The following is a 27,836-nucleotide window of genomic DNA, read 5'->3' on the forward strand; positions in this document are numbered from 1 at the left end:
ACTGGCAGAAAACCTTTCAACATTTTTTCACTCACACAAAGAATTGCATAGGGCATCCAGCACACTGAGTTTGGTCAGCAACTCAATTAGTCCTTTGGCAACTAACTTATGTTTTATCCCCTACATGGCACTCTTTTGAAAAGAATTATCTCATTTTCTAGTCATTTTCTCATCTCATCTGAAATATCAATTATTTACATAAAATATCTTAAATATGATACAAATGTTCAAAACTATTTCCCCTTCCAGTTCATAGTTATTGCTCTGCTTTTGTGTAATTAATTGGGAATTAAAATTAAAGTTTTAATAGGAAATCAGAACTAAGGACACCAAGTTTCACTGTCAACTCAATTGCACAGGTTTCTTTCTTTTTTTTTTTTTTTAATATTAACAAGCATGTAGCATGATTATTTTCCAGACACCCAACCTCAACCAGAAAATTTATGCTTTTTTTTTTTTTTTTTTAAGAGTGTCATGGAGCAATTTTGGTTAGGCTGGTGGCCTCATCTCTGGAGATCCTGATTCCAGATATTTAATTTAATCTAATCCTGATTCTAATTCTGATCCTGATTCTCTTACTAACTGGCCTGGGATTTTTAGATAGGTTATGTGTCTGCTGAACATCAAATTTCTACAAAATGAATGCAAAGGTTATCAGAATTTCTAACATATCTTTCAGTATGACTAAGTTTTGGCATACCTAAGATTAGGTATTCAATTTGGATCAAAGTAATATTGGGATTGTCTCCAAATTTATCAGTGTAATCTTTAGGTCTACATCTAGGCATTTATTCTTTTCTCTTTCACAGAGGTGCAAGATCCCTTTCCTTATTTTGGCTAAATCTAGGACATTTTTCTCTTAACTCTCTTCTTCACTGTGGTTATCATTCTCTTCCCCTTTCTTTATGTCTCCTTCACTTTATTTCTACCTTGAAAACTTGGAAAGCCTATTTTAGCATACTTCATCTGTGTGAATGCTACTGAATATAAAGTAGTATTTTCACATAAGAGAACTTTCATATTTTTAGTGCTCTATTTCTGCTTTATTCATTTTAACTCCTCTTATTTGGTTCTATATTAGAGTAGGTTCAATGATGAAATTTATTTTCAGTTACTACTGTGTGAAGTGATGCAGTCTGTATTTCTTTGCGTTTTTTTTTTTTTCTTGTTTAATATCCACATACATCTAGAAGCTACTTGTATGGCCATTTTTTAAAGTGCAGTTTAAAAGCACATAATGAATGGAAACATCCATGTCTAGAATTGAATAAGCATTTGACTTCCTCACTTAGAAATTTTCCACTGACTCAGAGTAAGAAAAATATTATACAGTCATCTAGATCAAAACCCTGCCATCAAGGAGTATTATATTAATATTATTCCTAACATTAGGTAAACATGTGTGTGGTTGGGAGAGATTTCCAAGGTGAAGGCTGTGTGTTTCTGAGGTCTTTTAGTCTAGGAACTCAAGTAATTTTCTCTCTTTCCTTCTACCTGTTTTATTTTTGACGAAAAACTGGCAACTAAAGGACCAGGTTCTTATTAATTATACCTACTTGTGGGTCAAAAGAGCTGGTTTTGATCAGCCATCATTGAATATCATTGTGCTTTTCCAAGTTCTTCCGTCTTCATTTCTAGTTACCTGTTAGATGGCATGGGATAACTAGCAGGCTTTGTTCCAGCAGAGTGGAAAGCAGGCAATTCAAAAGGCCACCTAGTGCTGAAGAAGGACTCCAATCCAATGTTGAATTGTCTCCCTGAGTTAAATTTTGGTATCTCAAATATTGTGATTAAAAAAAAAAATCTTCCATTTAAATGTTATTAATTTTGAAAATTTTAAACTAGCATGGAGAAGTATGGTCACCAAGTTCACTGTCAAATTCACAGTGTCTAGTGGGTTTACTAGATAAAAATATCACTTCCTCTTCAGTCTTCATAATAGTTTTCAAATTTCCACTTTTGATTTGGCTTTGCTGGGTCACAAGGAGCAGCTTTCAGGGTCTTCTGAGTAAAACTTCCTTCCAAGCATAACAACTGATGATGGTTTCCGAAAACAATGTGGGTCACCTGGAGAGAAAGGGGATCTGATAATAAGCCATAGGCTGAATTTAACAATTGTGATGTAAAGAAATTAAAACCAATTACCAATTTTTAAAAAAGGTGATTTCAATTTTTATTTTTTAGGAATTCCCCTGAAATGAATTAATAACATAGACAAGACTTTAGACAGTATTAAATTTGTCTTTATCTTAAACTAAATTCTCACACTCTCCAAGCTACAACTTTTAGTTCTTCATGAAGCAAAAGATGAATTTTCTGATGATATGGCTGATAACTATATTATTAAAGGAAATAGCTCCAGATGGTGTTTACTGTATATGGTGACTGGCTCCCTCATGGATGGTAGTAAAGAAGGAAAAAAAAAAAACACCATCACAAAAAATGAGTTAATTTCTTAAGTTCATGCCTTAGAATGCAAATTTAGAATAAAATGTGTTAAAAATGATGTATTTTATTTATGAGTTCCTTACCATGTTCTCTGATAGAATGCCCAGTGTCCAGAAAGTCCAGATATAACTAGAAGTCACAGGCATTTCAGAGGGTTCTGTTATTGATTAATACTTATTAAACATCCTAGAAATTGTCAATAACCTGCTTACAACTTGCTCATGAGTTTACAATTTTTTCACCTATCAATCCTCTCAAATATCCATAACTGTGACAAAGGTCATCTTAATCATTCTTGCCTGGAGAATTCTATAGATAGAGGAGCCTGGTAGACTACAGTCCATGGGGCTTCAAAGAGTTGAACACAGCTGAACCACTAACACACACACAGGTTTTGAAATGCTCTAAAATTTTATCAAATAGAGGTGACTTTATAATAATTTATTTTAAAGATACTTTTACAAAATTATTGTCACCCTTGGACTTCCCTGGTGGTCCAGTGGCTGAGAATCTGCCTGCCATTGCAAGAGACACAGGTTCGATCCATGATCTGGGAAGATTGCTGTGGGGCAACTAGGCCCAGGTGCCACAACTGCTGAAGTCTTTATTCCCTAGAACCTGTGCTCCACGGCGAGAGAAGCCACCTCAATGAGAAGCCCATGCACAGCAACTAGAGAGAGATCCCTGCTTGCTGCAACTAGACAAAGCCCCTGTAGCAGAGAAGACCCAGCACAGCCAAAGAAAAAACCCAGAATATTGCCACCCTTTTAGAATTTTAGAAATATGATGTTTGAGTAACCTCAAGGATTTGTAAAAAAGATGACATTGAGAAGATCTGGATTAGCTATAATAATCCGCTGGTGAGTTGTAAAGAGATCCCTCAAATATAATAGGGATGAGGTATGAAAAGGAAGATTGGAGAGTGTGATGCTTAGGTCCTAATTTTATCTTGAGCAGGGAAAAAAAATGTCATGAAGAGAGCAATCACGGGCTGTGACATCAGAAAGAATGGAGACACTCCAAGGAAAAAAAGTGTGCATGCTTTGGGGTCATCCCTGAGCAAAATGATGGACTCCAATCAAAATGATACTCACTACTCATTCAGTGGGTTTGGTGGCTACCTGCTAGTGAGACATAAAAAAATTTGAGAAGGCAGGCCTGAAATTATTCCTGCCATTCAAAGATCCTACAGAAAACTTATGACTTTGTATCTTACTAAAATATGATTGGGGAAAGCAGAGTGCTTGGGCAGTGAATAGGATAGGGCATGGTTGTTCTGGTTAATATCTACAACCTGACCTCTGGAAAACCACCCCTTGATTTCTAGCATGGGGTTTTGTAAATACTCCTGTCACGGTTGGTTTCAGTCACCAATGTGACATCACTGAGTGTGAAGTTGGCAAGAGCTGCACACGGTCAGCACCTGCAAGCTGGTTGGAACTGACTCCAGCACCCAGAGACTCCAGCACCCTTAGACTCTCCAGACCCTAAGTCTTGAGGAACCAGAGGACATGAGAAAATCTCTCTAAGCAAAGGAGGCAGGAACTGGAGACAGATTCATACTACGCGCAGGGCTTGGGGAAACACACTGCTTCTTGCTTTCCCCATCTACTCTCCCTATAAACTTTTCTGGTAATCAGTGAGAACCAGTTCCAAGCCATAAGCCTGACTTTTGGCATTGCTAACTGACTTTCAGAAGCAAATGACTTTCAGAAACAAAGATGATAACAGAAATATAACGAACAGAACTGATTTGAAGTAAATTTTGTTAAAAGAATAAAAAAGGACTCAACAATTTATTTTAAAAAAAATCTGTTTATCTCTGTGTAAGAACTTTACACTGCCTCTATTGTCCCTTATACATTTAAAGCCTCTGACTGAGGAAGCTGACAAGGAGGGTTTATGTCGCATTTAATGGAAAGTTGGATTTGTGGTAAGGAAGAGGTACAAATATTTTGCTTACCAGTTCTGGACGGACCACTGATGTTGATTTATGCAGCCATCTTAGCCCTTTGTTTCTGTTATCACAAAGGTGCAGCCTCAGGGCCCCGTTATCAGGCACAGGAGCTAAGCACCACGCTCTGTGTTTAATAAGCCTTAACCAGGTGTAATTAAATTGTTGAAGCTGTGGGGAAAATGTATAAGGAGAAGGTGACTTTCGGCAGCAAACTCTTTGCTAAACATTTTTATTAGTAATGCTTAAGAATATAGGCACTCTATTCAAATGTTCAAAATCCTGGTATTGCCACTTTCAATTCTGACAGTATGGCTCTATTATTTACCCTGTCTAACCTCATGCAAAGAGTTGACTCATTGGAAAAGGCTCTGATGCTGGGAGGGGTTGGGGGCAGGAGGAAAAGGGGACAACAGATGATGAGATGGCTGGATGGCATCACCGACTCGATGGATGTGAGTTTGAGTGAACTCTGGGAGTTGATGATGGACAGGGAGGCCTGGCGTGCTGCAATTCATGGGGTCGCAAAGAGTTGGACACGACTGAGCGACTGAACTGAACTGAGCTGAACTGAATGGAACAGAATCTCATTTTTCTAATTTTTAAGTTGGATAGCAATAGTGTCTATCTCAAAAACATGGAGTAACGTCTGACAAGTGTTGAGCACACAGTAAGACATCAATAAGTGTTAGCTGCAATAATAAAACAAAATTTAGTACAATTAGTACATGTCTGTGAATGGGTGCCCTTTTAGGTGTTCTGAGTGCCAGGCTAACCTGGTACTTGAAGTATTGGAGCATTCAAACCACCACGCAATTCAGGCCCCTAGCCACTGGGGCTAGAGGGAGAGCCAAGTCCCAGTCCTAAATGATTTCAATGGGAATTACTATGCTTGTTTTTTTTTAAATACTAATTAGATATTTGCATATTATTTAATAGTTTACTTTCATATAATTTGGACTATTTATGGTTTTGTCTTATACTTTATGACTTGATTTCCTCTTTGAGTTCTTAATGCATGAAAATTATTTCTTTCAATTAATTTTTGACACTTTTCTCTTCCCTTCTGTCTCCTCTTTTCTAATTAAGAAAGAATTCCATTAACTTCAAGTTTACAATCCATGGCTGAATTATATCAACAGAGATAACAAAAATGTCTTTTTATTTTCCTAGCAGCAGCTTTGAATTAAGACGTAAACATGGGATGTATTTGAAAATAAAGTAATATCTCTAACACAAGGCAAAGCAAGCCTAGATTCCCATCATAAGATAATTTCTCTGGCAAAGAGTTATCTTCAGTTTTAGGGGGCTGAGTTCAACTCCTGAATCCATGTTCCTGTGAGAACAAGCTGATAACTGTCCGAACAGAATGAGAGTGGGTAGGAGCATATGTTGGAGAGGGAGGTGCCATTGCTCAGAGCTCTGCAGAGTCAGGGCTCTATTTTCCCAGGCCCTACTCCCTCCCCTAAATACTGTGCTCAGATTTGTTGAAGTCTGGCTGTTTTCCACCATGGATCATGAATTGTGCTATTGGCATTACTTCCTTAGGAGTACCTGGGTAGGGGAGGGGGAAGGACGGGTGGAATCAGAGAATAAAACTGCTCCCTTAGGTTAATTATATAAGAATTTGTATGACTTTATTTTTATCATCTTGTCTTTATATGTGATGTGTTACTTTTCTCATTTTTGTTTTTATTACTATAGCAGTGAATATTTATAGAGCACCAAATGTTTGATATAGGCTTCCTGTGTAGTATCTAATTCCATCCTCACAACAGCTTTGGGGCCAGCACTATTACCATTGCCATTCACCTAAGGGTTAAGGAATTTGCAGTTAATGCATTTTTACAAATGGTGGAACCAGAACTGGGTCCATGGTGGGTTGACTAGAGTATCCACCTTTCTTCCCTTTGTCACTCTCTTTTACATGTAGAGGTGGACCCTAAATGTCACCAACCTTATGATGATACAAAAATGCGAAAATTAATTATTGTTTCCATAGGCAAAAAGAACATCTCAAGTGAGTGATGAAGGTGTTATACCTTCACCTATCAACCTCACTAGCACCATCAGCTATACCGACTATGAGAGAGAAAACCCCAGCTCAGTGTACCTTGCTGCTCCCATCACAGTCTTCCAGAATGGCTGTGGTGTTTCTGATGGAAATGCATTTACCCAAGGCCACATTAATAAGCTAGGAAGCAAAACATAAAATACACATTAAGAACAAAATATTTTAAAGTAGAACAAGACATTCAGAAAACACAGAATATAAAACAATAATAAGGTTAAAGATAGTTATGTTAATAGCTTAGCATTACTTAGTACTATACGATTTTATTGGTTGCTATCTCTAACAGGGACATAATGTAATCTTGCTGAAGTACAGCTTCAATCTGTCAATTTAGGCCTGTGATTCAGCCACAGAGCCAACACACAGAAGCTTTTAATTAACCCTTTCCTGGAATGCTGAACAGGAAAAGAGCAAAAGGTGGCATGAAAAGCAGTTATTTTCTTGTCTCAAGTTTGTCTGATGCATATATTAAAAGTCAGTGCACATACTTGCAATTTAATCAGAGCAGTGGTTATGGGCTCTGTTCCCTGGCTGACCCCTCCAAGCTATCTGACTGCTTAGGCAGTGAATCATAGATAAATTGAGTCTTTCAAAAACAGCAGATTCCAGCTGACTCCCGGTCAGAATCTTCCTAATGACTCAGGCAAGCTACAATTCATTACAGGGAAGTCACGAACGCTAGTATGGAGCCAAGCTTAAAGACACTATCTGGCAGGCCCCCAGGTTTTTAATGGATTTGCAGGGTCCAACATGGAGGCAGCTGCCTGTAAGTCACCATTTAACTCAGAGAAATGTTGATTCCCTTGCTCCCTCTGACATTCTCGGCAGGTCTAAAGAGAAGGTGGGTTAATAGTATAACACAATTTGAACTTTTCAGACTTCTGGAAGAGCTGTGTAGAGCTCAGTCTATACTCAGGGAAGCACCCTGTGCTGGCAAGTGGTGTGGTCTCTGTGGCTAGGGACACTATTTGTGTCCCCTCTTGTTGCAGGGTAACTAACCAAGAGCTCTAACTAGGGAGAACTGCAGGACGTAAGTTGGGGTGCTCACAGAGTTGTCAGATTTCATAACACAGTGTTCAGTGGGTTGGTTTGCACTTTTACATGCTTAATTTTCCCTACAAGAAAGTGGGGGGCATCTTTAGGGTCCAGAAAGTGAAGAACAAAACCTAAAAACAAGAGGTAAAATGGCAGATACTGGTAAGCAGGGGACTGAGACTGAACATGAAAAAACCTGGAGTTGAGGTCTTCCACACATGATGGAAAGCTAAAACGTTAGGCCCTGGCTGCAATGGTGTACAGGGAAAAACAGTTTATTCATTAGCACTGGGAGACAAAGGGGAAGCTTCTCCCAAGGGAATCTGAAACCTTACATCAACCGTCATTTGAGTTTGAGATGCACACACCACTTGCATTGAGTAGGAACCCTAACAGAACCTTCAAATCACTGAAGGAAAAAAAAAACCATTAAAATCTACCAGTTTTGTTGTTTCTGGGGTGACCTGCATGCAAAACAATTCTAGAAGAACAGACTCTCCAACAGAAATCCTCAAAGGGAGCTCTATTCACAATTTAAAGTGCCAGATTTGGGAGGAGACAATTGGCTTCCCAGGTGGCACAGTGGTAAAGAATCAGCCTGCCAATGCAGGAGGTGCAACAGATACAAGTTCAATCCCTGGGCTGGGAAGATGCCCTGGAGAAGGAAATGGCAACCCACTCTAGTATGCTTGCCTGGAAAAGTCCAGGGACAGAGGAGCCTGGTGGGCTATAGTCCACGGGGTTGCAAAGGATCAGACATGAGTGGGTGACTGAGTGTGTGCACACGTGCACACACACACACACACTCCATCATTAGTGGGAGCAGCCAGAACCCACAGGAGGGATCTACCACCAGGAACGGCAGGGAAGAGAGTAAACAGTCATGTGTGGAGGTAGAATAATCCTGGAGTTGAAAGAAAGGAAATGGTGTCCCAGTTGATCTTAACAGAAAACAAACAAACAAACAAAACCTCCTGTACCTGTAGATTATGCAGAAAATATCTTCAAGTGAGTTTGGAAAACTCTGGCCTCAGGACAGCTGACCAGGTTGCCCTACTCCAGAACCTCTCAGAACCTCCAGCATGAGTGCAGAGAGAATGCGATACAAGAGTTTGCCAAATACATGTGACCACAGAATCCTCTTTGACAGCATAACTTTGCCCAGAACAGTGTTTGGGAACCCCTGGTTAATTGATTGCTTTGTATTTATTTCTCACAATCCCTTCTTCCAAGCACTAAAAGGCATGAGAAAGAGAGAAACCTTTTCTATTCCTTGCCTCCCTCTCCCCCACTTCATTTGAAGATATGTTTCTCTTCCCTCTTTTTGGAAATTACTATATAGAAATGGTCCATGAAGTGCTAAGGAATTGATATTCTTTCATTAGGAATAGTTTTGAAAACTGGGCTCTCACTTAAAAAAATACATCTATGTTTTTATTGTAAACCATATCAATCTTATTTTAAAATCAGGAAGTATGTATACATTTTACATTATCCATTTTGAATTATTTCATTTTCCAATTTAGGAGGTTGGAGTTCTCTGTGGTTTATCCCAGAATTTGTAAACACCAGACTAGAAGCTGTTTGCTGAGTTAAATCCAATATAAGTTCAAATTATTGCTAAGTTTCTTTTATTATTTTCAAATATTTTTGTTTCAGTGAGAAAAGAGTTATTCTTATTTTTAAAAAGTCAAACTTTCGTAGGTGTGTAGGTTAAAAGAAGGAAGGATACGGAGCAAGTAACGAAAGTTGTGGATTTCAGTTTCTTGCAAATTTACAAGATTATCTATCCAAAACAATGATTTAGTTAACCTTCCTCTGACTTTCCTGGAGAAAGGTCCTTTTTTTTTAATGGTAATAATGCTCCCTACTCGTTGCTTCAGAGGGAACCAATGTCATCTTTATTAAAATTTGTCTAAGGAAGACAACAAATAAGGAGGGAAACAGAAAGAAAGAATTTATTAAAACCATTTCTGCATTTTGTTGTATTGTAGCTCAGGCATCAAAAGAAAGCGCTTTCATTAGAAGAGTTTTTCAAAATTCGAATGGAAACTATTAGACAAGCTAACCTCAAAGAGGAGGCAAAAGATAGTTTTTTAGTTCCCTCTGGTGGTTAAATTCCAGTAATGCTCTTACTGAGATTCTGTGTTTTTAGGACAGGAACAAATTACTATGATGAGAATTTCTTTTTCTTTATCCTGCTTAAGAAATAGAGTTAAAAAATGTAAATTTATTTTACACGCATATTACTCGAACAGTATATAAACTCAGGGTATTCTTCCTAAAGAATTATCTAAGATAAAATAATCAAGCTGAACCTCTGAAATAGCAGTTATTGCATTTTGACCTACAAAGATGAACAATTATGTTATGTATAAACCAGTTACATATAGTTACGTGTCAGTTGAATTTTATGAAAGCAGAACAAATTCTTAGACTGTTTTTCTCTCTTTTGCACTTTTTCAGAATCTCCCTTATGCCATTAAGGGAAATTGCTTAAGTGTTCATCAGGAAATTTGGTAGGCAGAGAAAGATTGGTTTATACAATCCACTTGCTAGGGAGAACTGAAAAAAAAAAATGATGTAAAAAGAGCAGGCTTACTGAGGGCCAAGTCTGATCATTTTGCAAGAAGAAAAAGAAAACAGCACTGGGAATGTATATAAGTAAAAATTAAATGAGAAATAAAATAGTAAAAGAGATTAAAAATTTGCATGACCAGGGAAGACCTCTAGGTCAAGGCTTAACTAATCATCTCTAAACTTAGTGTATGGTAAAGATCCTCATCTCTTGCCATCTTCTTCAGATTAAGTCTGAGGCTTAGAATGGGTTTGAAATGGCTTTTTCTTAAAAGAGTTTTTCTCCTTCCTTAATTTTTTCTTAGCTTTGTACTCTATCAAACCTATCAAGTTTGACTTCTTTCTTTTTAGTATGTTATTTTGTGCCCCGGAATTTTCTCTGCTGTTGTCTGACAGTTTCTGTTATTTTCAATCCCTCTTTGAAATCTATAAAACTCTAAATAAACCATGTCATCCCATTGCTTAACCCTACTCAGTAACTTCCAATTGCATCCTGAAAAAAGAAAGAGACAGATAAAGATGAGAGAGAGAAAATCCGTACTCTGCCCACAAGGACCTGCGGGATCCAGCTCCGTCTCTCTCTTGAACTTCATCTGATGCCATTCCTCCTGCCTCTTCAAACCTTGATAACAACATCCACCTTCTTTCCAGTTCCTCAATGCCTCAAACTGTCACATGTCAGAGTTTCTGCATATGTGACATCCTTTGTCTGAGGCTCTCTTCTTTACAGCATGGTGGACTCTTGGTCTTTCAGACCTGGCCTTCAATGTCTTCATAGATTTGACTACTCTTAAGAAAAATTCATCACTTGTGGCCAATTCCCTGATTAAAAGTTACTATATTTTTTATTTATACTTCACTTGCTTATTTCTTTATTATCTTTCTATCCTACCCAGCTTTAAGTTCCACAGAGAAGGGATCAATCTACTTTATTCACTACCCTATAGTCCAGTTCTTAAATAATGCCTGGTTTCTTGACACTTGGTAGGTGTTTGCTGAATTAATCAATAAACATGCCTTCCTGGAAGCCTTCCTCAGGTTTACTTAATATGGGCAGTCAAAACAAACCACACTTTGTCTCCTCTGCACTCACACTTGGTGCTTATTTATAAAGTAATAATTCATTCTTTCCCACACATTTTCAAAAATGTTTTTACCTTGTATTTTCACAAAGTCAGATTTGAAGTTGCTGCTTGAACTTACCACACCACTCGCCCTCACAATGGGAGCCTTCAAGTCTGGAAAAACATTCTCCAAGTACCACTTGAAGCTTTTGCATTTTAGCTTCTTTCGAAGTTCCCGCTGCTGGGTAAGGTTTCCGACGTCTAACCCTTGGTCTATGAGGTGATCCCCGTGGCCGTAGAAGAGCTCCTTGTACTCATCGAGCCAGACCTCAGCCACCCGCCCCAAGTTCCGCTCCACCGTCTTCATCCGGTCTTTGGGGAAGGAGTAGGGATTGTCATTCCGGAATATGTGTCCCACTCGGGAACAGGGAATGATCTCAATTTCACCACCACACATCCACACCTGGAACAGTTTAAAAATATGTACCAGTTATCAAATGATTGTCCACAAATCATGAGCAATTAGCAATAACAAAAAAGCCACCTGGCGACGATTTCCCCCTGTTGGAGCAATACTTTTCTAATATCCTTTTCAACAAAAAATTAAACTCAACAGGTATATTTAATTTTATTCTGTTGCTGTGAACCATTGTAGCATTATTAGATTGCATATTTTCTCTTTTCCTCTCCTGAATTGTAAATCTTCCCCCCCCCCACCCCGCTAAAGAAAATCCTCACAGAATCCCAATGTATGAAATGTGTAACATAAGTTCCTGCTTTAGTAGAATCAAGGGAAAGAGTATATGTTTCAGTTTTCTCAATATCTCCTTCTCACATTTGGGATGATCTACCTGACTTGTGGAATACAACTTGAAGACCATCCTTCCTGATCAAGGGTTCAAAGTCACACCCTATTACTATATAAACCCAACTCCATAGGAAAGCAGGTAATGTGGGATACTCTGCACTATGGCTGCCGCCACTGATTTCTCACATATTAATCAATGGTTATATAAATACCCAGCATTATCTGAGCTTCCCTAAGTCGCTGTAGTATGGCCTTTTGGTGGCCTGCTCTAGCGGCTCTTTTTATTCTTCTGTCTTGTGCTCTCCAAGATGGCCTATTACTAAATAATATCATTACTTCTAATATTTTAGAAAAATATATGAGTTATTTGCATCAAATATTCATCCTACAGCCTTTACACGAAATGGCAGACAATTATTTCCCTCACATTCAGATGCAGAAACTGTGTTGTGCAATATGAGGGAATGGTAATAAATTTCATGAGGGTTATTGATTCTTCCAAATTCAATCTGGGATATGAAGACATTAATCCAGAGGCCCTAATATTTCTGTGAAGTTTCCTCCCAGAGGCAGTCACATATCTGATTGTATTAGTAAAATGAAACCATTTTAAAGTGCTAGACTCTTAATTGTAAAGATAATTTGAGAAACACTCAGCGATACCTTGAAAGAGAGCTCCATATTTTCTCCACCCCAAACATCGAGCCCAGGATCATATGTTCCAAGTTCAAAAAAGTAATTTTTATCAATAGAAAATAATCCACCTGCCATGACGGGACATCTACAAAAAGAAAAGTTGGCTTTTAAATCTTGCATGTCAGGGGACCTCAACTTTTAAGAGTGTTCCCTAACAAGAGGCATTTTATAACAGTTACCACATGCGGGGAGGTCTTGGATAAAGTCACCAAGAACACCTAAGTGACAAGTTCCCTGGTTCTTGTGGCAGAACTTGATTAGAGGCAACAAAGACAGGGTCTGGAACTAGGATTCTTACTTGGCTTGGACACTTCAACACAAATTCTCCAGAGATGTTATTTTTAATAAGTTATTTAGTGCTATTTAGGAAAGATGAGTTAGGCATTGTTTTAAATGTTATAGGTGTATTAATTCAGGCCTCACAAAAATCCTTTGAGTATGTACCCCTAAGAAACTACAGCCCCAAAAGGCAAGAAAATTTTCCAAGTTCACAGACCAACCCATCTGTGGGATGTACACCTAGGGTTCAAATTTAGGGGGTCTGGCTTGACTCTAAGATCTCTTCTCCACTATACTGCCTCAACAATACAGAAACTTTACAACAGCTTGTTATGTGGCAAACACTTATATATACATATATTTTCTTTTTTTTTTTTCTTGGTTGGGCTGCAGAACTGTGGCTCTTAGTTCCCTGACGAGGGATGGAATCGTGCACTGGGAGCTCAGAGGCTTAACCACTGGACCATCAGGGAAGTTCTTGGCAAGTACTTTTTAAAGCACTTTATATATAGTATTATCTGATTTAATTCTCAAAACAATCCAAGAGGTAGCTACTTCTGTTTAGTGTTAATATAAAAATGAAGAAACAGAGACAGAAAGAGGTTAAGTAACTTTTTAAAGCTCACACCACTAGTACATAGTAGAGTTGAGATTTAAACCCAAGGAGTCTGACTCTAGAGTCTTCACTCCTGTTATTAATCATGGGGAAGAGAAACTACATTTGAGTCAGCAGTTAGAAAAGGCAGTAATCACGGCCCATGGTGGTTCGCATGGAGCCAGCTGAAAGAGGTTTGTATGGAAGCTCTGCAGCAATCTCAAAGGTAATATAAACCTCACCCCACACCTAGCTCTCTTCCCTCATGATTTATGTGTATATTTTTATTTTTTTTTTAATTTTAAAATCTTTAATTCTTACATGCATTCCCAAACATGAATGTGTATTTTTTTATCTGAATCTCAAATGCCCTTTCCAGACTATCCAGAACTCATTCTCTTTCTAACATTATGTTGAATAAATCTGAACTCAATCACTACACTGATTCTCAGAATTGGAGTCTAAAACAGACAAAGTGGTTCTTTAGGTGTAGGATCAGAGCAAGTATATTATATCCAGGCAGATTTGGATTTGAATCCCAATTTCTTCTTTTGCAAGCTGTATATTCCTTGGACTGCAGGGAGATCATACCAGTCAATCCTAAAGGAAATCGATCTTGCATATTCACTGGAAGGACTGAGGCTGAAGCTGAAGCTCTAATACTTTGGCCACCTGATGTGAAGAGCCAACTTATTGGAAAAGGCCCCAGTTCTGGGAAAGATTGAAGGCAAAAGGAAAAGAGGATGGCAGAGGATGACATGGTTGGATGGCATCACCAACTCAATGGACATGAGTTTGAGCAAACTCTGGGAGACAGTGATGAATAGGGAAGCCTGGTGTACTGCAGTCCATGGGGTTGCAAAGAGTTGGACATAACTTAGCGGCTGAACAACAGCCACAAATATCCCCAGGAAAATTACTTAACTCTCTTAGGTCTCTATTTCCTTATCTCTATAATGGAAAAACCACAATCTTTCTCCTAGAGTTATAGAGAGGTTGCACAGTGCTTAATAATTGGTCGTACTTTTCCTTCACTTTTTAGGAGTATCAGTTGTGAAACATCACATTTGGAAGAATATAAGGCAGTGTTTGGAGGGGTGAGTTCAGAGAAAAGATGCTGCAATGTACAGGCTGGGCTCAAACTTTCTTTTGGGACTTTCTGGCTTAAGTCTGCTCAAGTTCTTTCTCCAATAAGGAAAGCTCCAGGGATCCTGCTGCTCTGCCTGCAGCTGGCAGAGTGCTCATCCTACAGGTCTCGACTTTGCGGGAGAGTTAGGAGGCCCCCACTTTAGCTTCCGGTCTAAAATCTGTTCTTTAATCCAGTTTCTCCAGCAATAAAGCCCCAACTTTAATTCACATCTAGCTTCTGTGTCTGGTTCTCACTTTATTCACAGAATTTGGCACTCCTCCCAGGGAAAGTATAGGATTAGACTCAAAAAGAATTAGAATGAGAATTTTTTTACTATTATTTATTCTTAATTTTCATTCATGTTTACTTCAGTGTTATATGTGTTTATACAGAATTTAGGCAGCACGTTTAAGTGGCTTATGTTTCTTAGTCTGCAAATCCCAGAGAACAGAAATAGTGAATTTCTCAGGTTGAGGGGGGAATAAGATATAATTACCCACTTAAAAGGTGAGTTTTGGCTGTGGGAAAGTAATTTCCAAGGAAAAATTTTTGCTTTTGGTCATCTGTTGGCTAGAACTGTAATTCTTGGTGTTCTATAAATGACAGCTAATACCTGTTTTGTGGAATTGCTTCCTATGCCTTTGTAAGAAGATACATGACTCCTTCCTAGTCTTAAGTTTCACACACTTACCTTATTATATCAGTTTCTTTAATTTTGTTTTTTGCAACAACGTCTGGAGGAATTGTTCTCCAACCAAAGTTCATTGGCCACACAAATATGCCTCTTTGAAAGTTGTCCACTGTCATGTAACTAGTCAAGGGAAACAAAAATGGTACCTGAGATCATTCACATAATCAACCTGACACCATGTGTTGTGCATGGGAATGAAACAAGCACTTATGAAGATGATTTTAGATCACCACAAAGCGTTTAATAACATTTCGATGAAAGATATGAATATAAATAGAAATAGTGCTGGATTGCTTGCTTTTAACATACTTTTCTTTTAATAATATTCTGGCCATTTTGAGGGAGAAAAACCCCTATTTAAGAATATACATGTGTATGTATATATACATACCACAAAAAGAAAACTAATCTTAAGAAAAATAAATATTTGGGTGTTCAGCTGAATAGAAAGAGGAAAGTCCTGGACACTGAGTATTAGTATTTATTAACATTTAGGGTTGAGAATTTGTGATGATCAAATAAACAATTGGATAGATCTGCTTTGATCTCATGATATATATCAAGTATTTCAATTTATTTAAACAGATAAACCATGTACTACTTAGATCTGCAAAGTTGTACATTTTACGAGTATGACCACTACCTTCTGCTGCTGGTTAAAAAGTCACTTAGAAGTATCCCATGGAATATGACAATATTACCTCATATCCTTATCATTGATGACTTCAATTACTGGACAGGCTACTTTTTTTCTGCTTAAGTAAACTCTTTCCAGGAGAGGTTCCAACCAGCCAATGTTACATTCCACGTGAGAATCTAAGAATGTCAACACATCACCTAGAGAGCCAAAAACAAAAAAACAAAAAACCAATTTGAAAATGCAATATATTTAGTGTGTGTATTTTGTGTTCATAGGTTCTGGAGATTGTTCCAGAAATGTGGTAGTAAGCATAGTAGTCTTTTCTTCTTACTGAATTTTGTAGTTTTTTCTTCTTACTAATTTTTCTTTGTCTCTCTAATTTAATTCTATAGTGAAATGAAAAAAAAAAAGTTGGTTTCTAGTAGTCTTTTGGGGCAAGTATCATTTATGGTTGAAAAAAAAATTGATAAGCCACTTAGAATGGCGAGTCAAGGCTCTGAAGGGAATATTTAGTATTAAAGGTAGTCGCTTTTGTCTTTTCTAAGGAGGGTAAATCCCATTAACTCTTGGGGGTAGAGGACTGAAACTTTGTTTTGTGGAAGATGAGGAAGAATCTGAGATTCCAACTTTAGCCTTAGAAATGATGAAGAGGAAAAATCATTCCACATTATAACAGTGAAAAGAAATTAAAGTGGGGGAACTAGTAAGACTAGGAGATAGTTTTTTCTTTTCTTTTTTTTTTTAGTTTTTTATTTTTTAAATTTTAAAATCTTTAATTCTTACATGCGTTCCCAAACATGAACCCCCCTCCCACTTCCCTCCCCATAACATCTCTCTGGGTCATCCCCATACACCAGCCCCAAGCGTGCTGTATCCTGCGTCAGACATAGACTAGGAGATAGTTTTAAAAGTGTTACAGAGGGGGAACAAGGAATTGTTTAATGGGTATAGAGTTTATTTTTTTTATTTTTTTTTTATTTTTTATTTTTTATTTTTTATTTATTTATTTTTTTTTTAATTTTAGTTTTTTATTTTTTAAATTTTAAAATCTTTAATTATTACATGCATTCCCAAACATGAACCCCCCACCCACCTCCCTCCCCATAACAACTTTCTGGGTCAACCCCATGCACAAGCCCCAAGCATGCTGCATCCTGCGTCAGACATAGACTGGCGATTCAATTCACATGATAGTATACATGTTAGAATGTCATTCTCCCAAATCATCCCACCCTCTCCCTCTCCCTCTGAGTCCAAAAGTCCGTTATACACATCTGTGTCTCTTTCCCTGTCTTGCATACAGGGTCGTCATTGCCATCTTCCTAAATTCCATATATATGTGTTAGTATACTGTATTGGTGTTTTTCTTTCTGGCTTACTTCACTCTGTATAATCGGCTCCAGTTTCATCCATCTCATCAGAACTGATTCAAATGAATTCTTTTTAACGGCTGAGTAATACTCCATTGTGTATATGTACCACAGCTTTCTTATCCATTCATCTGCTGATGGACATCTAGGTTGTTTCCATGTCCTGGCTATTATAAACAGTGCTGCGATGAACATTGGGGTACATGTGTCTCTTTCAATTCTGGTTTCCTCGGTGTGTATGCCCAGCAGTGGGATTGCTGGGTCATAAGGTAGTTCTATTTGCAATTTTTTAAGGAATCTCCACACTGTTCTCCATAGTGGCTGTACTAGTTCTTCCAGCAAACAAAAGCCCAGGTCCAGATGGCTTCACAGCTGAATTCTACCAAAAATTTAGAGAAGAGCTAACACCTATCCTCCTCAAACTCTTCCAGAAAATTGCAGACGAAGGTAAACTTCCAAACTCATTCTATGAGGCCACCATCACCCTAATACCAAAACCTGACAAAGATGTCACAAAAAAGGAAAACTACAGGCCAATATCTCTGATGAACATAGATGCAAAAATCCTCAACAAAATTCTAGCAATCAGAATCCAACAACACATTAAAAAGATCATACACCATGACCAAGTGGGCTTTATCCCAGGGATGCAAGGATTCTTCAATATCCGCAAATCAATCAATGTAATCCACCACATTAACAAATTGAAAAATAAAAACCATATGATTATCTCAATAGATGCAGAGAAGGCCTTTGACAAAATTCAACATCCATTTATGATAAAAACTCTCCAGAAAGCAGGAATAGAAGGAACATACCTCAACATAATAAAAGCTATCTATGACAAACCCACAGCAAACATTATCCTCAATGGTGAAAAATTGAAAGCATTTCCCTTAAAGTCAGGAACAAGACAAGGGTGTCCACTTTCACCGCTACTATTCAACATAGTTCTGGAAGTTTTGGCCACAGCAATCAGAGCAGAAAAAGAAATAAAAGGAATCCAAATTGGAAAAGAAGAAGTAAAACTCTCACTGTTTGCAGATGACATGATCCTCTACATGGAAAACCCTAAAGACTCCACCAGAAATTTACTAGAGCTAATCAATGAATATAGTAAAGTTGCAGGATATAAAATCAACACACAGAAATCCCTTGCATTCCTATACACGAATAATGAGAAAGTAGAAAAAGAAATTAAGGAAACAATTCCATTCACCATTGCAACGAAAAGAATAAAATACTTAGGAATATATCTACCTAAAGAAACTAAAGACCTGGGTATAGAGTTTAGTTTCACAAGATAAGAGGAGTGCTGGAGATTGGTTGCTCAACAATGTGAAAGTACTTCACAGTGAACTGTACACTTGAAAAATGGCTCAGATAGGAAATTTTATATATGTATTTTACCATAATTAAAAAAAAAAGAGTTACACGAGAAGAGAAAAGAAACTTGGAAGACAGGAATAATTATGAATTCTTTTTGTTTTATTAGTTGTGTGAAGTAACACTCTCTCTTTCCAATGAAAATTTTAGCAATGGTCTACATTGTTCTAAATGATTCTGTGCAAGTGGATTGCATGTGTGTGTGTGAGTAACAACCAGAGGAATCTGGGTTCTGGCCAGAATCCTATGTGTAATCTCAGACCCAGTCGTGTATGCATGCATGCTAAATTGCTTCAGTTGTGTCCAACTCTGTGCAGTCCTATGGACTGAAACCCACCAGGCTCCTCTGTCCATGGATTCTTCAGGCAAGAATACTGGAGTGGGTTGCTATGCCCTTCTCCAGGGAATCTTCCTGGCCCAGGGACCAAATTCACGTCTCTTATTGTCTCCTGCATTAGCCAGCAGGTTCTTTACCACTAGCGCCACCTGGGAAGCCGAGGCCCAAAGCTATTATAAAAGCTTTACCTGGCAGGCCTCTTGAGGGAAAGCTGCCATCTCCACACCAGACTTGGTTCACAGTTTGTACCCTAGAGTCTCTGAAGGAAGATATAGTCAAGGACTCAGGTCCTCCAGTCCCCTAGCTGGACATGCACTTATAAAGAACTGCATTCCTGACCCAGGTTCATCCAGTTGGAGACTGTCTCATGCCAAGACTTCTTTCTCACCTTGTGGGTGATGGGTAGATCTTCAAGACATTTTTTTCTTACTACTAGCCCTTCCCCCTTTCTTTCATCCTGGGCCCTAGGCTCCAAAGGAGGAGGAACCTTATTTCAGGCTCTTTGGTCAGTAAGATGATGTACACACCTGCTCTGATCTACCAGCCCATTCTTCCATGGGAAAATAGGGAGCACTGAGGGAGTCAGTGCTGTCTTTTGTCTGGCTTCCTATCTATACTTTTCACTTATGTGATTGCAGAAGTGCTTGAAGACTTGACTGTTACTTTTATTTTGGTTTATTGTTTTAATTGACCGCTCTGACTCTTAGCTACACCCCTCAGCATCTGAAAAACCTACAATAACATCACTGATTTTTGATCTGATGCTTACTCTGTGTCAGATACTGTTCTGAACATTCTGAATGATTGTCTTATTGTCCTATTTAAGGTTTATCCTTGTGACAAACTTGAAGTGTAGGTCTAAGTTTTATCCGCATTTAAGAGGAATGAAACACTTAGGCAACTTTGCCAAGTTTGCAAAACTACTTGCAGCCCGATACTAGAAAATATCTGCATACACCCTCTTGCCTCTCCCCTCCCCCCCCGCCACCCCCGCAAATGAGAAAGAGACAGAGATATGAGTATGGGAAAGCTTAAAATAAAAGCAGAAGACAGCAGCAGGCAAAGAAAAAGGTGCAAATAAATACCTGGATAATAGATTATTATCCACTGAAATCTCTAAACTACTTCTTAATGAATAGATCTTACTAATTACCTGATTAACAATGGAATTTTTGCATAAAGGTGAAGGGACTAACCTTAGCCAAAGTCTTTATGGGAAGTGGTCTTGAGATGTCTCTTTAAATAGGAACAGGCTGTGCTAGCCAGAAGCCCCCTCCCCACCACATCCACTACTCTTGGAGGTGCAGTTACATCTCCTGATCATGCTGGGATTGAGGGGGGTTTCCTGTTTTCCAGGAGTTATGGATTGCTTGATAATGGAAGCTATTGTTTCCTAAGGGTGCCCTGTTGCATAGACCTCTCCCTATCCTGGGAAGGCTTTTAGGGTTCATCTAGGTGTACAGGGCATACAAGTATGTTTGCTAGGTCCTATTGGGCTTCCTTGGTGGCCCAGATGGGAAAGAATCTGCCTGCAATGCAGGAGACCTGGGTTTGATCCCTGGGTTGAGAAGATCCCCTGGAGGAGGGCATGGCAACCCACTCTAGTATTCTTACCTGGAGAATTCCCATATACAGAGGAGCCTGGCAGGGGCTATAGTCCATGGCGTCACAAAGAGTCAAACAAGATTGAGCAACTAAACACAAATGGTCTAGCTGTATAGAATGTACAAAAGACAGTCTTCTGTCTCACCACTCCTACTCCTGGTCCATTCAGTCCGGGCGTTTAAAGAGTCTAGTCTCTACTAGATTGCCTTTCTCTATCTCCATGGCGGTTTACTGGGTCAAAGGGTCTGGATCTACTTCTTCAGTCCTCAGTGGCAGCAAGAGGGATCCTCAAATGTGCATATATTTTCCCACTTGTGGGCATGGTGAAATAACATAGGATTGAATTTCCCCAGAACTGCCTTCATCATAGCTCTGCTTTTCTTGGCCACATTGGATAGATTACTTAATCTCTTTGAGCTTTACCTTATGGAGATATTTCTAAAGTATACTTAATACCTAGATTCCTGATAGATAGCTATTATGATGACAGGTTTTCAATGATTGTTCAGGCTAGAGCTCAAAATAACTAACTCCATATTGACAACTACCTGGAAGGTTGTTCTGAGAGTAGATTCCAGACATACTGGATTGTTTGCAGATGGGTTTGCTTGTAACTTACTTGGTTTTCAATTTTTTGTGCCAACTCAGACATGCTCTTTGTGCCAACTCAGACATGCTCATTGTGCCAAATAGCTTTGGCTCCTTGTTGAGCTTTGATCCCGCTTAGATTTAGCTGACCAGCTTAGGATACTGCTGTTAGCACCAGTTGGTGATACTGTTGTGTCTAGAGTTCCTTGACGAATGTGGACCTGCTACCTACTTAAGTTTAAAGAATGATTTATAAGTGATGCTAAGGAAGCTACCTGTTTGACCTGCAGAAGAAACGAGCTGTAGAAATTTATAAAAGGACTGTTGCTCTTCAGGGAATGTCAGCATTGGCCACAAGTTAGATGTCACTTGTTGTCCACATATTTAAAATTAGCCAACTGACTCTTTGGAATGCTCACAGCATTACAGCTATTTTGCTAACTGCCATTTTATATAGGAAATGAGAATCTGATCTCTACTGTGACCCTCCAGAATCAGAGCACTATTAAACCTGCCCACCTGCAGGCTGCTCTAGTCAGGGTTATAACTGGCTTGGTGTGTTCAACACTATCATGATATCTGGCTTGTTTTTTGTATCTAAATTACCTCTTTTCTTTTTACTTCTGTTGCCTTTATGTAAAAGACTTTCCCTTGAGACCCACTGACCAAGGCCTGTCTTTTAATTTTTGAAATCCAGCTTGACCTAATTCCTCATTCACAGTAAACAACTGATGACTGAACCAGAGAGAAAAATCTATCATGCCCTGGAGCCTGAATGTGGAGTGGACATTGCTTGAAGTTAGAGAGTTACAGATTTGTCCTTATTTCTTTGTGGAATACTCTAAAAGACTCTCAGAAAGCCTGATAGTACTCTGAGACCAAAATGGGGCCAACTCGACTTCTGCTTCTGCATGTCCTTGACTGCAGCTACTGCTACTGCTGCTAAGTTGCTTCAGTCATGTCTGATTCTGTGCGACCCTATAGACAGCAGCCCACCAGGCTCCCCTGTCCCTGGGATTCTCCAGGCAAGAACACTGGAGTGGGTTGCCATTTCCTTCTCCAATGCATGAAAGTAAAAAGTGAAAGTGAAGTCAGTCAGTCGTGTCCAACTCTTTGCGACCCCATGGACTGCAGCCTACCAGGCTCCTCTGTCCATGGGAGTTTCCAGGCAAGAGTACTGGAGTGGGGTGCCATTGCCTTCTCCCATGTCCTTGACTAGCTGATCTCAACCTTGCTTGTGGTTCCTCTTCTTTTTCCCCTGAATCCTAAAGGATAAATCAGTAGCTCAAGGCCTATCAGATTCTGGATTCAGTTCTTATCTTTGATCTCTTTGGTTATGCATTCTAGAAAATATTCTGCAGTGGCATCAATGCGAATCTCTGATTACAGAGACTCTTCAGACCCAGAGCCATCTACTGCCTGTACTCTACCTGTGAGAGCTGGGGAGTGCTCCAGGGGAGTTTGGGAGGACTCACTAGCCTGGTCAGCCCTGCTCAATGAGGGCCCTGAACAGTCCCTGAATTACAGCCTTGGCTAACATTGCACTAGAGATAAGGATGAAGACCATCTCCAAGAAAAAGAAATGCAAAAAGGCAAAATGGCTGTCTGAGGAGGCCTAACAAATAGCTGAGAAAAGAAGAGAAACAAAAAGCAAAGGAGAAAGGGAAAGATATAAGCATCTGAATGCAGAGTTCCAAGGAGTAGCCAGGAGAGATAAGAAAGCCTTCCTCAGTGATCAATGCAAAGAAATAGAGGAAAACGATAGAATGGGAAAGGCTAGAGATCTCTTCAAGAAAATTAGAGATACCAAGGGAACATTTCATGCAAAGATGGGCTCAATAAAGGACAGAAATGGTATGGACTAACAGAAGCAGAAGATATTAAGAAGAGGTGGCAAGAACACACAGAAGAACTATACAAAAAAGATCTTCAAGACTTAGATAACCACGATGGTGTGATCAATCACCTAGAGCCAGATATCCTGGAATGTGAAGTCAAGTGGGCCTTAGAAAGCATCACTACAAACAAAGCTAGTGGAGGTAATGAAATTCCAGTTGAGCTATTTCAGATCCTAAAAGATGATGCTGTGAAAGTGCTGCGCTCAATATGCCAGCAAATTTGGAAAACCCAGCAGTGGCCACAGGACTGGAAATGGTCAGTTTTCATTTCAATTCCAAAGAAAGGCAATGCCAAAGAATGCTCAAACTACCGCACAATTGCACTCATCTCGCATGCTAGTAAAGTAATGCTCAAAGTTCTCCATGCCAGGCTTCAGCAATACATGAACCTTGAACTTCCAGATGTTCAAGCTGGTTTTAGAAAAGGCAGAGGAACCAGAGATCAAATTGCCAACATCTGCTGGATCATGGAAAAAGCAAAAGAGTTCCAGAAAAACATCTATTTCTGCTTTATTGACTATGCCAAAGCCTTTGACTGTGTGGATCACAATAAACTGTGGAAAATTCTGAAAGAGATGGGAATACCAGACCACCTGACCTGCCTCTTGAGAAACGTGTATGCAGGTCAGGAAGCAACAGCTAGAACTGGACATGGAACAACAGACTGGTTCCAAATAGGAAAAGGAGTACGTCAAGGCTGTATATTGTCACTCTTTTTATTTAAATTATATGAAGAGTACATCATGAGAAATGCTGGGCTGGAAGAAGCACAAGCTGGAATTAAGATTGTTGGGAGAAATATCAATAACCTCAGATATGCAGATGACACCACCCTTATGGCAGAAAGCAAAGAAGAACTAAAGGGCCTCTTGATGAAAGTGAAAGAGGAGAGTGAAAAAGTTGGCTTAAAGCTCAACATTCAGAAAACGAAGATCATGGCATCCGATCCCATCACTTCATGGCAAATAGATGGGGAAACAGCGGAAATAGTGGCTGACTTTATTTTAGGGGGCTCCAGAATGACTGCAGATGGTGATTGCAGCCATGAAATTAAAAGATGCTTACTGCTTAGAAGAAAAGTTATGACCAGCCTAGACAGCATATTAAAAAGCAGAGACGTGACTTTGTCAGCAAAGGTATGACCAGCCTAGACAGCATATTAAAAAGCAGAGACGTGACTTTGTCAGCAAAGGTATTTGTCTAGACAAAGCTATGGTTTTTCCAGTAGTCATGTATGGATGTGACAGTCGGACTGTGAAGAAAGCTGGGCACTGAAGAACTGATGCTTTTGAACTGTGGTGTTGGAGAAGACTCTTGAGAGTCCCCTGGACTTCAAGGAGATCCAACCAATCCATCCTAAAGGAGATCAGTCCTGGGTGTTCATTGGAAGGAGAGATGTTGAAGCTGAAACTCCAATTCTCTGGCCACCTGATGCGAAGAGCTGACTCATTTGCAAAGCTCCTGATGCTGGGAAAGATTGAGGGCCGGAGGAGAAGGGGATGACAGAGGATGAGATGGTTGGATGGCATCACCGACTCAATGGACATGAGTTTGAGGGAACTCCGGGAGTTGGTGATGGACAGGGAGGACTGGTGTGCTGTACTTCATGGGGTTGCAAAGAGTTGGACACGACTGAGCAACTGAACTGAACTGAACTAAAGCTGGTGCAGGACCTTGAATTTCCTTAAACTCCCCACAGCGTTCAGGTGCACTTTAGGGCCACTAAATTTATCCTTAGATGAGTCTATTACTAATTCCATTCAAATAGATCTTTCTGCCTCTTTCTACACTCAGAAATCAGCCCTCCATTATTGCTGCTCTAGGTGTGGGTCATAGACACTGCCATCCATAGGGAGACAGGGACAGAAATTGAGAACACATGTTTTGAAACGTCACAGCAGTTTGCCAGAGTAATTGTTAATTTGTTGTCTACTTCATATATATGAGTGTTAAAATAGATACACACCCACATATATGTAATTATGTATATATCTAGATATATGTATATATAATTGTGTATATAGTTATATATTTTTCCCATTTCTTTTTTAGGTAATTCATTTTTATTATCATTCATAAAGGGGTCCACAACAATGTTAATTAGGAAAAAGAATGTCCTTCTGTGATAGTTTGGGAATATGCCCTCTAGTGAATAGTGGCAAGTAATTAAAATGTACCTAGCTGGAGTTTTTCAGCATTGTGACCCCTCAGTGTATCATTAAAATAGTTTAGTGGGATACATATTGCAAAAAGTTAGAAACTGCTGGAATGAAATGATGGACATAGGAGTGCTCATTGTACTATTATTTCAAATTTGATATGTATTTGGAAAAGATTAAACCAAAATAAAGATGTAGTAGCCTAAACAAAAAATTAGCAGCTTCTTACCTGTTGCCTTTTGTGCCCCTGCCAGCCTGGCTCTTATTAAGCCATGTCTCTCTTTGAGGCGAAGAATCCGAACTTTTGGAAACTGAGACATGTATTTATCCAAGTTATCTTTTAGGTAGTCTACATCAGGGAGAAATTAGACAAGGAAATACTTTAAAAATAAGATCTGGATAAGACCAGATCAAATACCCAAAACTATGATATTTACCATAGTCACTATATTTTATCCTTTGAGCCATGATGTCATTTTCTTAGATGGATTTTTGTCTGGGTTCAATACTCTAAGTTTCTGTTTTCCTAAAACTCAAATCTGCCTTTCAGTGTAGGTGAGTTACCAAGAGGAAGACTTACTTTTTCTGAGCATTTGTCAGGACAGGTACAAATTTACCTTGAAATAAATGAAGCTCAGTTTCTGCACAAACTTTTCCCCTTGTAAAGGCCTCTTCTAAGACCTAGGAGAGACGCTATGCATGGTATGCAAATGGAAAAATTTGCAAAAGAAAGATATTGCAACTGCAATTGGCTAAGACGATTGTCACTTCCTACTATGACACCCTCTCCATCACACCTCTGCTCTCTTGCTCTTTGTAGGGGGGTGGTGGTATATTTATGTAGCTTACAGTTATTTCTATGTATGATTAAGCAATTGACATATCCCAGGTAGGAATGGCTTCTGTGAATACTTCTGCTGCTCGCTTTCCTACCAATTGCGTCATCTTTCTCTTAAAGAGGACTTCACAGATCCTTCACCCACTCCAGTGTTCTTACCTGGAGAATCCCAGGGATGGGAGAGCCTTGTGGGCTGCTGTCTATGGGGTTGCACAGAGTCGTACACGACTGAAGTGACTTAGCAGCAGTAGCAGCAGCATAGATCCTTCAGGGCCACAAAATCTGAATAGGCCATTCCTAAAGGGACTGTTATCTGCTTGGTAACTAGATTTTATTTCTGTTGATGCTTTCAAGACTACTTCTCAAAGTTTTCAACCAGTTTTCCTTATATATCTCCCTGCTCCTGGAGCTCAGTGTGACCCTGGTAGGCACTCTAAGAGAGAGAAGTGAGAACTGGCTCATGTCCTTGTTGTCATGACCAAGACTGAAGTGTTCTATTAAGGTTGCTGTCTCTTTGCTACTTTTTAAGTTTTTCTGGATTGTGTTGCATTTGGGGATTTTTATACTGTGGTCTAGGACCTTTGGCAGTCATGGGACCACTTACATACCCGGTTTTTTACAGTCCAAAGAGAGAGATTCTTCACTGTAAGAAACAAAGAAGTAAAGACAGTGGTGAATTCTGCCTTTAAACTCTGTTGGAACCTCATTTTTCTGGTCCCATTGGCAACTTGTCTTCTCAACCCTTAGCTGAACATATAATAAAGCAGAAGCCATAGGGCTTACATTTCATTGTCTTCTATAACTAACTGTTAATTGTGGCATCTTTGCTTGTTAGATTTCATTAAAAGGTTTTTATGCAATTGTAGAGAACATCTTCTGGTCTCCAGAACCTCAAAGTACCCATCTCCAAAGACCTGTAATTAGAAAATCACTCCTACACAGCAGAGAAGTCACAGCTGAAGGAGAGTCTGCGGTGACTAGCTGGACAAGGCCATGGATGGTTGAGCTGACTTTCTGTAATCCACAGATGTTCGGACTTAGGCCTCTAAGCCACAATATCAAACAATGATTGGGCATTTATAAAACATTCATTCCTTATCAAATTATCCTATAATTTTTGTATCTGAACAGTTATTGCCTCACATCAAACTTTGATTTTCCAGGGGGTAGTTTTCTTACCTTTGGTGCTGAAGTCATCCACTAGTAGAATCTCCTTGATGAGGTGGGGAGGAGAGCGGTTGAGGACGCTATGCACAGACCTCAGGAGAGTGGACCACACCTCGTCCACAAAGCACATGATGACGCTGGTGGTTGGGAGGTTATTGTGAACAAGTTGCTCTGCACACCTGGGCCAGAACAGAAGCAGAGCACAAAAAGTGTGCCAAGATCCACAAGGTACAAGAAGAAAAGACGGCAGAAATGGAGCTCTTTCTCTGTCTCTCTCTCTGAGGACACAGAGAGAGGTGACTGTCTACAAGTTGAGGAAAGAGGCCTCACAGAAACCCAACCCGCTGGTGCCCTTCCAGGCTCTAGAACTATGAGAAAATAAATGTTTCTTGTTGTAAGTCCTCTAAGAAAAATCCACAAGGTGCAATTGTGTGTAAATACACATACACTCAAGTTATCTGTCTATCTATCAATCATCTATCTACCCACCTATCTATC

General features: G+C 39.3%; 1 protein-coding gene across 1 annotated transcript in view; it reads right to left on the reverse strand.

Annotated features, from left to right (window-relative positions):
• Window positions 1-360: 360 nt before the first annotated feature.
• The window catches only part of GALNT5 (polypeptide N-acetylgalactosaminyltransferase 5), a 43,103-nt gene continuing 15,627 nt past the window's right edge, over window positions 361-27,836 (reverse strand). The window contains exons 2-10 of the mRNA XM_069574379.1: window positions 27,351-27,517; window positions 25,563-25,682; window positions 16,052-16,187; window positions 15,351-15,470; window positions 12,624-12,741; window positions 11,292-11,615; window positions 6,516-6,596; window positions 4,412-4,573; window positions 361-2,067 (exon numbers count right to left, since the gene is read on the reverse strand). Of these exons, the coding sequence (XP_069430480.1) occupies window positions 1,927-2,067; window positions 4,412-4,573; window positions 6,516-6,596; window positions 11,292-11,615; window positions 12,624-12,741; window positions 15,351-15,470; window positions 16,052-16,187; window positions 25,563-25,682; window positions 27,351-27,517 (1,369 nt within the window). The 3' untranslated portion in view covers window positions 361-1,926. The remainder of the gene's footprint in view (window positions 2,068-4,411; window positions 4,574-6,515; window positions 6,597-11,291; window positions 11,616-12,623; window positions 12,742-15,350; window positions 15,471-16,051; window positions 16,188-25,562; window positions 25,683-27,350; window positions 27,518-27,836) is intronic.

This window comes from Ovis canadensis, chromosome 2 (assembly GCF_042477335.2).
Source record: "Ovis canadensis isolate MfBH-ARS-UI-01 breed Bighorn chromosome 2, ARS-UI_OviCan_v2, whole genome shotgun sequence".
Classification (NCBI taxonomy): Eukaryota; Metazoa; Chordata; class Mammalia; order Artiodactyla; family Bovidae; genus Ovis; species Ovis canadensis.